This window comes from Schistocerca americana, chromosome 1 (genome assembly GCF_021461395.2).
Source record: "Schistocerca americana isolate TAMUIC-IGC-003095 chromosome 1, iqSchAmer2.1, whole genome shotgun sequence".
Classification (NCBI taxonomy): domain Eukaryota; kingdom Metazoa; phylum Arthropoda; class Insecta; order Orthoptera; family Acrididae; genus Schistocerca; species Schistocerca americana.
In genome coordinates this window covers 320,245,131-320,259,433 of record NC_060119.1, presented here as the reverse complement: position 1 = coordinate 320,259,433, position 14,303 = coordinate 320,245,131, and the positions used below count along the sequence as shown (strand labels likewise).

The following is a 14,303-nucleotide window of genomic DNA, read 5'->3' as shown; positions in this document are numbered from 1 at the left end:
TATGCAGTGTGTCGTGTAAAAGAGAAAACATCTACTTGTATGTATTAGAATTGGACAAGTGCAGGATCGTAGCCTATCGAGACTGCCGTTTACCATTCCTTGCTACTGCTTCATTCGTTGTTCGGGATCCCACGGCTGTCATAGGAACAATGAATCGACCGGCTCAGCAGTGCCTTACTCAATGCCTTCCACGCGACCAGCGCCCGATAGGACAGACATACTTTCGCTTGCCGAGCACGATCGCACAGTCACGTCGCGTGCTTTAGCCAGGAAACGGTTCGTTTATTGCAAGGCAAGCATCCACATGGACAGCGCGACTACGTCTAGAGCAGCACTGATTCTCTGCACAGCGGCCATTGTTGCAGGTTCCCTTGACGAGACAGCCGAGAGAGAAACGCAGACGGTGGTGCTCCCAACAATGCCCCAACACTGACCACCCCATGCGATTTGTGGCACACAACTGAATGACGCACCCATATCTGTCGTTCAAGCACAGCTCGAATAAGTGTACAGTTCATTGTACTATGTTTCGCCCGCTGCACACCTCAAATCCTGTGTCTGAAGTGGTGCCACGAGCGGAAGGCCTGGACGGTTGATGGATGGCGTCGCAATGAGTTCAGTGGTGAATCGCAGTCTATCAGTACCGTGGATGAGTATGGCGCCGGCCTGGGGAGAGGTCCCTTTCTTCCAGTGCTTTAGAGAGGCATACTGGTGATAATTCTGGCATCATGTGGTGAGCAGCATCGGATATAACTTCAGGTCACGAATGACTAAGGGAACTCGACGGCTCAATGGTACGTCAAAGACATTCTGCGTCCTCGTGTATTACTTCCCATGCGACAGGAGTGTAGCGACACTTTTAAAAAGGACAGTGTTCATTTACACATGGTCCGTGTCTCTTTGAGCTGTGTACGTGATTTCAGGTACTGCCGAGGTCAGCTAGATCCTCAGATCTGTCCCTGGTTGAACATGTGTCAGAACATCTCGGGCGTCAACTCTGCCCCAGTGCCAGTATCCATGATGTCAAGGACTAGTTACAACAGTTGTGGGTCAGCTTGCATCGTGAAGGTATGCAACGGCTTTATGATGTGCTTCCCAATCGAATCTCTGAATGAATCCTGGCCAGAAGAGTTGAAACTTCATACTGATAACTGGGCTGGTACTGCCAAGTTCTTTGTAAATTTGGCTCTATTTTCTAATCTCTGAAACATCACCTACGCTCTCAAATCGTGAAGTTTCATTTCCTAACCTCCTCCCATTCAGGGTACTTTACTTTTTTCGTCGGGCAGTGTACGTTCAGTAAGATGTCTTGCTGCATCAACAAGGTAATAAGGGCTCTGTTGTCCAGAGATAAAACTCTTACTGCAAAAGATCGCATCTCGTTCTTAGGTGAACCGAAAGCCACGTCCGCAACAAATACAAATGGCGTATCCGTTGTTCCAGGATACATCAGTTGTTATTGGAAAATTGGAAATTTGTGGTAAGTTCTATGGGACCAAACTGCTGAGGTCATCGGTCCCTAGGCTTACACACTACTTAATCTAACTTAGACTAACTTACGCTGAGGACAACACACAGACCCATGCCCAAAGGAGGACTCGAACCTCCGGCGGGGGGAGCCGCGCGAACCGTGGCAAGGCGCCTCAGGCCGCATGGCTACCCTCAGATGTTATGTATAGATTTATTTTCCCAAAGTTCTCGTTCATGAAGAGATATAATTTGTTATTATTCTTAATAACAACGCTTGTAGCAGCCACAACTACTTCCTCCGTGGGAAACATTTCGTAGCTGGTACGTCAGCAATCATATGTCGACTCGCGACAGTTCTACATCTACATCTACATCCGTACTCCGCAAGCCACCTGACGGTTCTCCCTTCTATTCCAGTCTCGTATTGTTCGTGGAAAGAAGGATTGTCGGTATGCTTCTGTGTGGGCTCTAATCTCTCTGATTTTATCCTCATGGTCTCTTCGCGAGATATACGTAGGAGGGAGCAATATACTGCTTGACTGCTCGGTGAAGGTATGTTCTCGAAACTTTAACAAAAGCCCGTATCGAGCTACTGAGCGTCTCTCCTGCAGAGTCTTCCACTGGAGTTTATCTATCATCTCCGTGACGCTTTCGCGATTACTAAATGATCCTGTAACGAAGCGCGCTGCTCTCCGTTGGATCTTCTCTATCTCTTCTATCAACCCTATCTGGTACGGATCCCACACTGCTGAGCAGTATTCAAGCAGTGGGCGAACAAGCGTATTGTACCCTACTTCCTTTGTTTTCGGATTGCATTTCCTCAGGATTCTTCCAATGAATCTCAGTCTGGCATCTGCTTTACCGACGATCAATTTTATATGATCATTCCATTTTAAATCGCTCCTAATGCGTACTCACAGATAATTTATGGAATTAACTGCTTCCAGTTGCTGACCTGCTATTTTGTAGCTAAATGATAAGGGATCTATCTTTCTATGTATTCGCAGCACATTACACTTGTCTACATTGAGATTCAATTGCCATTCCCTGCACCATGCGTCAATTCGCTGCAGATCCTCCTGCATTTCAGTACAATTTTCCATTGTTACAACCTCTCGATACACCACAGCATCATCTGCAAAAAGCCGCAATGAACTTCCGATGTCATCCACAAGGTCATTTATGTATATTGTGAATAGCAACGGTCCTATGACACTCCCCTGCGGCACACCTGAAATCACTCTTACTTCGGAAGACTTCTCTCCATTGAGAATGACATGCTGCGTTCTGGACTGTGGGGAACTGTATCGAACGCCTTGCGGAAGTCAGGAAACACGGCATCTACCTGTGAACCCGTGTCTATGGCCCTCTGAGTCTCGTGGACGAATAGCGCGAGCTGGGTTTCACACGACCGTCTTTTTCGAAACCCATGCTGATTCCTACAGAGTAGATTTCTAGTCTCCAGAAAAGTCATTATACTCGAACATAATACGTGTTCCAAAATTCTACAACTGATCGACGTTAGAGATATAGGGCTATAGCTCTGTACATCTGTTCGACGTCCCTTCTTGAAAACGGGGATGACCTGTGCCCTTTTCCAATCCTTTCGAACGCTACGCTCTTCTAGAGACCTACGGTACACCTCTGCAAGAAGGGGGGCAAGTTCCTTCACGTACTCTCAGCGACCATGAGCGTGGGATTTGTGCTCTGTACGCCGAAGAATAACTGCAACAAGCGGCACACCGCATCCAGACACGTGACCTTCCATCTGAAAGGATGCGCTGCACCGCCCATCACACAGTCATTTCTATTACAGGATAATACAGCAGCTATTTCTGGCTACAATAATCTGTGTATTTGTGTCTCTTCCCAACAGATTCCATTGTTCAAATCAGTACTCTCATACACTGTGGACGAAACAACTTGGCTCATACCTGTGCAGACGGCGTGATGGGGAAGGGGAAAGTGGCAGTGGTGGGGGCTCCATTGCGAACGACCAGTGAGCAATAAAGAGGCTGCATTTTGACAGCTGAAATCTGTGCACAAACTTACACGGCCCGGTCACGTTAAAGCAACCATCGCCCTCGTTCGATATCAATGTGTAATAATCATTCATTGACATTAGGTGGCAGCACTAGCAGTGGAGGCTATATGAAGTATGTTGGGGGAGAGATGGGGGGGGGGGGGGGGGCGTGGAAAACACTGCAGTCGTCATCGTCGAAGTAATGCCGAAATGGAACGAAACACCTGACGTGCAAAAGCGTATGATCATTGTCTTTCACGCCTAGGATGGAAGCATTTCCGAAACGAGTAAGTTTGTGAACTTTTCGCATGCAAGGCAAAATGGCATTATGCAAACCAGTGCTGATGGTGCTATGGTGCACCATAGGCCACATATGACAGAGGTGAACGACAGTTGTGGGGACGCGTACAGGTGAACAGATTTGCAACTGTTAAGCAACTGACTGCCTAGATGAACCAAGAGGCTACCAACAGTGTCTCCTCAATGACTGTTCAGTGAATGTTGTTGTTTATGGGCCTCCACAACAGGCGTCTGGTTCATGCAACCATGTTGACTGCTGTTCACTGACGATGAAGGCTGGAATCTGCACACCAATACCGCAACAGGACATCCACTGAGTACAGACAGGTGACCTTCTCAAATGAAACACGTTTATACCCCATCAGCGTTAAATAGTCTGAAAGCAAACACCCTGCAACTATAATTGGAAGAGACCCGGCTGGAGGAGGGAGTGCTACGGTCTGGGGAATGTTTTCGTCGTATTCTCTGTGTGATCTCGTCATTCTAGAAGGAACACTGGATCAACAGCAGTATTCATCTACCCTTGAGGGTCCATGTCCACACCTACATGCAGTTTGTTTTTCCTCGTCACAGTGGTATCTACCAGCAGGACAAAGTAACGGGTCACACAACTGACAGTGTATGTACGTGGTTTGAAGAGCATCAGGATGCGTTTACCGTTCTCCCTCTCCACCAAACATTTTGAATTTAAACCCAATCGAGAATCTGTGGGCCCACCTCGACTGGGCTGTTCGGACGTGATCCACAGCCGATAAACCTAGTGCAGTGCCCATGGTACTGGAGTCGGCATGCCTCCACATCCCTGTCGGCACTTTCTAGAACCTCAGTGACACTCTTCCTGCACGTGCGCGCTGCAAAAGACGATTATTCAGGCTTTTGGCAGGTGACTGGACCGTGTATACTTCGAGTAACTTTTAAGATACAGCCAGCGAGTCTGCAAGTGCTCGTATTAACGTGTTTGTCTGTATGACCAATAAGACGAATATGAACGTTGAAAGACAGTGATAGTTTCTCTCCAGTGTAAGGATAAAAAAGAAATAGTCACACAAACAAAAGATAACAATGGGTCATTCAAAGCAAGACAAGAAACGACCATAGTGCTGTACAAAGGAAATTTCACCTACATCTAAATCTACGTGATTACTTTGCTATTCACAATAAAGTGCCTGGCAGAGGGTTCAATTAACCACCTTCAAGCCGTCTCTCTACCGTTCCACTCTCGAACGGCACGCTAGAAAAACTCAAAAAAGGGGTTCAAAAATTTAGCATAGTGAGAATGTCGTTTCCTATGATACTGACTACGTAAAATATAGAATATGTGTCACATGGAAATTATATGTCCACCTCCGACTATGTCCGCAGCTCGTGGTCGTGCGGTAGCGTTCTCGCTTCCCACGCCCGGGTTCCCGGGTTCGATTCCCGGCGCGGTCAGGGATTTTCTCTGCCTCGTGATGACTGGGAGTTGTGTGATGTCCTTAGGTTAGTTAGGTTTAAGTAGTTCTAAGTTCTAGGGGACTGATGACCATTGATGTTAAGTCCCATAGTGCTCAGAGCTATTTTTTTCTCCGACTATGGAGAACTTTCCTGGCACCTATGGTGTGCGAAGATCGCAGTGTCATACTTTGTAGCAAAGATATAACAACGAGCATGCTCGAAGTTTGCAGGTGACTGTCAGTTGAGGCAGCCGCACCCTTGGAACTACGGGTTGGAATCACGCAGCACTCACCACGACAATGCTTTTCTGCGCTGGTGCCACGTTATTTTGCGCGAGCGATACTCACACGACATTTTCTCGTGGCTCTATGTGTGTTTGAATGCGATGTGTTTGTAAGCATCCTTGTTTCAGGCATAGCTCTGCAGACCTCGCCCGCAGCGTTGGCTGCCTACATCCTGGAAAAATTCTCCACGTGGACGAATCCCAGCTGGAAGTCTCTCCCTGACGGTGGTCTGACGCGCAAGTACACCCTCACTGACCTGCTGGACAACATCATGATCTACTGGGTCACTGGCTCCATCACCACCTCAGTCCGACTGTACAGCGAGTCCTTCAATAAGGCGCAATATGCTTTGAACCTTGATTCGTAAGTAACACTCAACCGTAGTTAATAATATCTTCTGCTACGGTCGCAGGTTCGAATCCTGCCTCGGGCATGGGTGTGTGTGATGTCCTTAGGTTAGTTAGGTTTAAGTAGTTCTAAGTTCTAGGGGACTGATGACCACAGCAGTTGAGTCCCATAGTGCTCAGAGCCATTTGAACCATTTGAACCAATAATATCTTCTCGGGATTCCTGTCGCGTCATGTGGCTCAACTTCAACTAGCTTACGATGTAGTACTCCTTAGCCATCGTTACGTGGTAGATGGCGTCGCCCTTACACAGCAGCACTATCGTCTGTGGCGTCAGTGATACCTAGTTCACTCTCATATAAGTCTATGTTTTCAGTAAGGGTAAAGCTTAGTGTAAACATAAACTAACTGTTTTCTACTACCTTTCTTTTTCGTGAAAGGAAGCTCAGTTCTTACAATTTTTTACTGCTGTTGGAAAGTGTGTTGGTACCGGGTGGTTATAATTAAACGCAGCTACTCGTGGAGGTCCAGCGTGGGCTGTAACTATCATATGGCAGCGAAACTTGGTATATATGCTAATGCGTTAATGCGGAACAGATTTACGCTGTAAAAACAACAGTTCCAATTATGGCCAACAGGTGCAAATCTGCCGCTGTACAGCATCTCGTCGACATCTCCGGAACTCATACTGAGCAAATTGTGTAAGCGGCGGATTCACAGCGCCCACCACGTTTCACCTTATGGCCAAAACTGGACTAATTTTTCCCGGCGTAAATCGGTTCTGCGTTAATACATTAAAATATACGACGGTAATCCCAAATGTAAGGTCTCCTATTTTTTTATAAGTACAAAGACTTGTTTTTTTCTACAATGGTTTACATCAGTTTACAGCTATTTAGCTATTGTCCGACATAATCACCATTTCTGTCGATGCATTTTTGTAGACGCTGTGGCAATTTTTGTATGTCCATGTCATACCAGCTCGTCACCATGCTGTGCAAAAAGTTAGGAATCTCTTCTTTCACCTCTTCGTCGGAGCTGAATCGCTGGGCCCACAATTAACGTTGACAGGTACTGTGAGACTCTGAAACAACTCAAACGGGCAATTCAGAACTGGAGAAGAGGAATGTTGAGCAAGGGCGTACACCTTCTCCATAACAATGCTCGCCCACACATCGCTCGGAAATCCTTTGCTCTTCTACAACAGTTTCAGTGAAACATAATCACCCACCCACCCTATAGTCCTGACTTGGAGCCCAGTGACTATCGCCTGTTCCCAAGTTTAAAAGAACATTTGGCCGGAAAGCAATTCAGCTCCGACGATGACGTGAAGGAGAGGTTCATAACTCTCTGAACAGCATGGCGGCGAGCTGGTATGACATGGGCATACAAAAACTGCCACAACGTCTACAAAAATGCATCGACAGAAATGGTGATTATGTCGAGAAATAGCTAAATGTTCAAGTTGTAAACTTATATAAACCATTGTAGAAATAAACAGGTCTCTGTACTAATAAAAAAAATAGGACACCTTACTTTTGGGATTACCCTTGTATACTAAGTTTTGCTGCTGTAAGATAGTTACATCTCATACTGGATCTCTGTGATTAGCTGCGTTTTAACTATGGCCGCCTGACATGTTAGATTTCACTCAACAGCGGTATATAAACTGTAATGTAACTTCCTAACAGGATAAAGCTCTGCGCCAGTCTTAACTTTCGCGGGCAACAGTCGTATCGACTGAGACATGTCGATAACAAAATCAAAGATACCTTAGCAGTGTCCTTCCTGTTTTCCGAACATCCAGAGGCTCTCACACGTACCTTGCAGGACTAACATATCATCATCTTCCCTTTCAGGGATCAGGTGTAATGCCTGTCCTATCTTCGTGGGTCAGCCTTATCCCTGCCCTCTCTTCTCGGGTCCTGTAACACAGTCTGTCACCTTTTCCCCCCTGCGTAGGTTTTGTTATTTGAAAGTTTTTAGTGACAGTAAAATGCTATCGAGCAAAGGATACATTAAATTGCCAATAAGAAAAGAAAAGGTGTAATCATAACATTGGAAAGAAGGAATTGGCTTTGTTAGTTTTTCGTTATGACATAAAATTGTTTTTACTCGTTTGAGTTTACTTTCATTCTCGAGCAAGAATTGGCTTCGCATCAAGCAGTCGTTGGAAAGCAGCGCGCCTGGTGACAAGAAACCGTATTATCGTTGATGCAAAGAGTTAGTTTTGCATAATAGTAATAATAATGATTATAATTGGACTTATTTTAAAATATGCAAAAAGGCAGCGCACTTGTGGCGCGCGATCGTCGCGACACCGGACTGACTACTTTCAACCAATTAGTTTTATTGTAGCATTCACTCCACTACAGAGTGAGAAATAAGATTGTATTACGGTAACGAACAGGAGGAAGTGGTAAATCCGCTCTCCGCTATATCCTTTCTACTTACCAGGTGTAGAAGTATGAAACCGGAATTTGGTTGCAATAACTACACGTCTGTTGTTTGAAACTGACAAACAATAATTTATTGAAAATAATCTCAATTGCTGTTTATACATTTCTCCCACCTCTCCGGTAGGCTATGAATGCCACACAAAAAAACCGGTTCTTCTTTTGAAGTGAACCAGTCAGCGAGCCATTTTCGTACATTTTCATAGGAATTGAAACGTTGTTCAGCGAGAGCGTGGCCCAGTGATCCAAATATATGATAATCGGACGGAGCCAAGTCTGGAGAATCAGCCGCTTGCCCTAGTATTTCCCAACTGAAAGCCTCGAACGTTGCTCTGACCCGTTTTGGTGTGTGTGATGGGGCGTTATCATGGAACAATATGATTTTGTGTTGCCTTTTACTATATTCCGGTCGTTCTTCACGTAATGCTCGATTTAAATCGATCATTTGCTGTTGGTAGCATTCAATGTTAACAGTTTCACCAGGTTTAGCAGCTCATAATAGGTGACACCTTTATGTTCCCACCAAACACAGAGCATTGTCTTCTTTCCAAAGCGATTTGGTTTTGCAAAGGATGTCGATGGTTTGCCTGGATTCACCCACGATTTACGACGCTTACGATTCTCAAAATACACTCCTGGAAATGGAAAAAAGAACACATTGACACCGGTGTGTCAGACCCACCATACTTGCTCCGGACACTGCGAGAGGGCTGTACAAGCAATGATCACACGCACGGCACAGCGGACACACCAGGAACCGCGGTGTTGGCCGTCGAATGGCGCTAGCTGCGCAGCATTTGTGCACCGCCGCCGTCAGTGTCAGCCAGTTTGCCGTGGCATACGGAGCTCCATCGCAGTCTTTAACACTGGTAGCATGCCGCGACAGCGTGTACGTGAACCGTATGTGCAGTTGACGGACTTTGAGCGAGGGCGTATAGTGGGCATGCGGGAGGCCGGGTGGACGTACCGCCGAATTGCTCAACACGTGGGGCGTGAGGTCTCCACAGTACATCGATGTTGTCGCCAGTGGTCGGCGGAAGGTGCACGTGCCCGTCGACCTGGGACCGGACCGCAGCGACGCACGGATGCACGCCAAGACCGTAGGATCCTACGCAGTGCCGTAGGGGACCGCACCGCCACTTCCCAGCAAATTAGGGACACTGTTGCTCCTGGGGTATCGGCGAGGACCATTCGCAACCGTCTCCATGAAGCTGGGCTACGGTCCCGCACACCGTTAGGCCGTCTTCCGCTCACGCCCCAACATCGTGCAGCCCGCCTCCAGTGGTGTCGCGACAGGCGTCAATGGAGCGACGAATGGAGACGTGTCGTCTTCAGCGATGAGAGTCGCTTCTGCCTTGGTGCCAGTGATGGTCGTATGCGTGTTTGGCGCCGTGCAGGTGAGCGCCACAATCAGGACTGCATACGACCGAGGCACACAGGGCCAACACCCGGCATCATGGTGTGGGGAGCGATCTCCTACACTGGCCGTACACCACTGGTGATCGTCGAGGGGACACTGAATAGTGCACGGTACATCCAAACCGTCATCGAACCCATCGTTCTACCATTCCTAGACCGGCAAGGGAACTTGCTGTTCCAACAGGACAATGCACGTCCGCATGTATCCCGTGCCACCCAACGTGCTCTAGAAGGTGTAAGTCAACTACCCTGGCCAGCAAGATCTCCGGATCTGTCCCCCATTGAGCATGTTTGGGACTGGATGAAGCGTCGTCTCACGCGGTCTGCACGTCCAGCACGAACGCTGGTCCAACTGAGGCGCCAGGTGGAAATGGCATGGCAAGCCGTTCCACAGGACTACATCCAGCATCTCTACGATCGTCTCCATGGGAGAATAGCAGCCTGCATTGCTGCGAAAGGTGGATATACACTGTACTAGTGTCGACATTGTGCATGCTCTGTTGCCTGTGTCTATGTGCCTGTGGGTCTGTCAGTGTGATCATGTGATGTATCTGACCCCAGGAATGTGTCAATAAAGTTTCCCCTTCCTGGGATAATGAATTCACGGTGTTCTTCTTTCAATTTCCAGGAGTGTATATCCATTTTTCAACACCTCTCACTATTCGGTGAAGAAACGACTTTCTTTTGTATCTGGCGAGCAGCATTTCACAAGTGATCTTTCGATTTGCTTGCAGTCTTTCATTCAGTTCATGCGAAACTCGTTTTCCCATTTTCTGCACCTTTCCCATCGCTTTCAACCGAAAAGAAATGGCTTGCTGCGTGACATTCAATTATTCTGCGAGTTCCTGTTGAGTTTGAGTAAAGCCTGCAGTTCGTTGTCTTCGAACTTTTTCGGTGGTTTGCCCGTGCTCTTCGTTTCTCACGTCAAAATCACCACTTACGAATTTTTTTAACCACTCGAAACACTGTGTTTTCCCAAGAGCATGCTCGCCGAGAGTTTTAACAAGCAGTCGATGCGATTCTGCAGCAGTTTTCTTCAAATGATAACAGAAAACCCTACGGGTTACTGTGTGTTGACATCCGTCGTCAGCCTTTACAGAAAGCAGATGGCGCTGCAGACGCGGTCTCACGGGCTCTACTCTAGAGAGCCTGTATAGGGAGAGAGTGGCCAACCGGACGATACGGCGGCCATTTTTCTGCCAAACTGCCGGCGGGACTTTTGACTTTTGATTGGCCAGTAGTGGAGTACACACTCACCGAATCAAAAGCACAAGACAATATGGCGAGTTCATTCGTTAAATGCCTTTCTTTACAGCTATAATATACTCATAGTAGCCTACTACGTACAGCACAGGACAATTTGATACAGTGGCTGTAAAAATTATTCGTTACTTGCATTTATCTCCTTTAAAGTTCGTTTACTAGACATTGCAATGAAAGTAACGTAAATAAAAAAAATAGTGTATAGAATTTGTTTTGTATCGGAAGTGCATAACGCTAAAGATTTAACGTACCTGTATTACGTCAGATGAATGAAAGTCGTAAGCAGTTGTTTACTTGTGACATGAAAAAAGTGTGAGACGCATTAGTACTTCTTGTCACGTCTTCAAACTTTTTGCATGTCACAAGTAAACAACTGCTTACGACTTGAATACCTCTCGTAGATAACAAACGAAAAAGATTACAAAAATCAGGTAATGTTAAATGTGGGCTACTGTAATAACGACCAAATATAACAAGAAAACTACCGTATTCGTTCTACCCCACAGTAAGTAGGCCTATTAAAAACTGTCTTCAAGAGTACCTACCATTATTTACTACGAATAATGTTTCAGCAACCATTGCGTGGAAATGCTAACATGCGAAATCCACCTTCGCCTCTATTGAAACAACCAAATGCAGCACAACCTGGCATCGTTTACAAACGTCTGCAGAACGAATTACAGATGTCAAAACCAATTCTGTACAATTACTAACATGTAGGCCTACCGACTTCATCACAAAACGCTTCATTATTTCAACTCGTATTTAAGATCGCAAACGCTAATTACGCACTAAAAACGATATACAACTAAATCGAACATGCATGCACAACGCATAACAAGTCTCTCAATAATTCAAATACCTTTTAATCGTTTCCAAAAGTCCTCTGAACTTCAATTCAACTCAAAAGCACGGCGAACATAGGAAGCGCGAGAGACGTTTGGCAGAAAAATGGCGCCAAAGCTAATCAACCAATCACGGGCAACTTCACCTATGGCCACTCTCTCTGTATACAGGCTCTCCACCCTACACATACGGCTAGCACCTTCTATAGGGAAATTACGGTTTCACACTTTTACATCTGGTTGAGTCAGCCAGCGAGACGCGTTCCGTTAGTAATGTTGGCAAGAGTGTTGTTCGCGAAAAACTGGTTCCGGCCCAGTGTGTCATTTTATTCGTTCAGGAAGTTTCAATATTAGGAGTACTGAGGTTCACCTTACGTGGTTTTCTCGTTGCGCCCTTACACGATGACGGAATAAAGAGGAGGGATGTGTTTAAAGACAACACGAGTGTAATTACTTATTTTTCAGCATTCCAAATGTGACCCCGACGGCGTGCGCGCAGTTCGTGAACGAGATAATCTTCACGCCGGAGTCCCTGGTGCGCGACAAGCACGTGAACCTGGTGCGCTACACAGTCCTGCCGCGGGGCGGGCACTTCGCCGCCTTCGAGGAGCCCCAGCTGCTCGCCGACGACGTCTGGGAGTCCATCAGGGCGATACGGCAGCGCAGTAGCAGCGGCAGCGGATGACGCGTCCGCACGGGGGCGCCACGTCACCGCACTCGCTGCTCGATCCATCTGTTTTCCGGCCTGCGTTCATTATTCTCAGTGGATGCAATTTTGTAAATAATCGATGTCAATAAAGAGGCGAATGTGGTTCGTCAAATCCTCCAACATTTATTGTTATCATTTTAAAGGTATGAATTGAAGAATATTTTGCCACACGGGATTAGCCGAGCGGTCTGGGGCGCTGCAGTCATGGACTGTGCGGCTGGTCCAGACGGAGGTTCGAGTCCTCCCTCGGGCAGGGGTGTGTGTGTGTGTTTGTCCTAAGGATAATTTAGGTTAAGTAGTGTGTAAGCTTAGGGATTGATGACCTTGGCAGTTAAGTCCCATAAGATTTCACACGCATTTTTTTAAGAACATTTTAACTCGAGCACTGAAGAATGTGACGATATTAGCGGGTTCATTCCCCTCCCTCCAACGGCTCCCCCTTTTTTCTTTTCCTCTCCTCCCTCCTTTTCCCCCTCATCTGTCCGGGTCCATCCCCCAAATGGTTCAAATGGTTCTGAGCACTATGGGACTCAACATCTGAGGTCATCAGTCCCCCTAGAACTTAGAACTACTTAAACCTAACTAAGCAAACGGCATCACACACATCCATACCCGAGGCAGGATTCGAACCTGCGATCGTAGCGGTCGCGCGGTTCCAGACTGAAGCGCCTAGAACCGCTCGGCCACCCTGGCCGGCAGGTCCATCCCCCCCCCCCCCCATCTGCCGCCGTGTCACCTGTATAACGTTGTTTTAAGTGAGTGTTCAGTGGGTACCCTGTCAGTGTTACGAACAGCCACCATACTGTTGCTGGTTATGTTTTTTTATCTCGTACGAACAGAAACCAGATACCAGACTGTCGCCTTGTTTTTTTTTAACCGTGCCTGTCTACTTCTTGTGTTTCTTCATCCGCATCGTCACCGCAGTGTTTTTATATTTTAAATTCCACAACTTTCCGCCATTTTACAGTTTTTTATAATGTCGCCGGTTATCGCCTCTTTTCTTGTTTGTTTATGTTCTCATTAGTTCTTAACTTTTCTTTAGGCTGTAGAGCAGCATGTTACGCTGCTGCCACCCCGCCCCCCCCCCCCCCCCGGCCTCTGAGGGAGGGGGCGGATAGAAATGCAATAAAGGAAAAAAAAGCGGGTTCATCTCCACTGGGACTGGGCTATTCAGAGGCCAGAGACTTTCCTGCACGCCGCAACGCACCTTTTCTTACTGGCAGAATAAAATTTGAAAAAAAATATTTAGATGTTACGAAAAAAGTATGCAATGCATTTCAGGACAGTTTGCTTCGGGAGGGGTATGTCACAAGTGTGATGCCTCGATGCAGTTATCAGAATAACATACATCAAGTAAACATGAATCGTCATAAATTGCGTCAGCGTCTTCTTTACCATATAAATGTAATTGCATTTGCCTTCTGTTTTGGATGTATCAGGCACTGAGGCTATTGTACATCTTCGTTGTTTGAAAGCATTTTTTGATCTCGAAAATACCGTATTGACTCCCACGTAAAAAAATGTTTCAAATGGCTCTGAGCGCTATGGGACTTAACACCTTAGGTCATCAGTCCCCTAGAACTTAGAGCTACTTAAACCTAACTAACCTAAGGACATCACACACATCCATCCCCGAGGCAGGATTCGAACCTGCGACAGTAGCGGTCGCGCGGTTCCAGACTGAAGCGCCTAGAACCGCTCGGCCACCCCGGCCGGCAGCACTTAGTCGTTCAACTCTCAAACAATGAGTGCA

General features: G+C 46.8%; 1 protein-coding gene across 1 annotated transcript in view; it reads left to right on the top strand.

Moving 5' to 3' along the window:
* LOC124598550 (juvenile hormone epoxide hydrolase 1-like) overlaps window positions 1–12,670 on the top strand; it is a 48,108-nt gene extending 35,438 nt beyond the window's left edge. Inside the window, exons 5-6 of the mRNA XM_047136008.1 lie at window positions 5,640–5,874; window positions 12,307–12,670. Coding sequence (XP_046991964.1) covers window positions 5,640–5,874; window positions 12,307–12,526 — 455 coding nt within the window. The 3' untranslated portion in view covers window positions 12,527–12,670. The remainder of the gene's footprint in view (window positions 1–5,639; window positions 5,875–12,306) is intronic.
* Window positions 12,671–14,303: the final 1,633 nt, after the last annotated feature.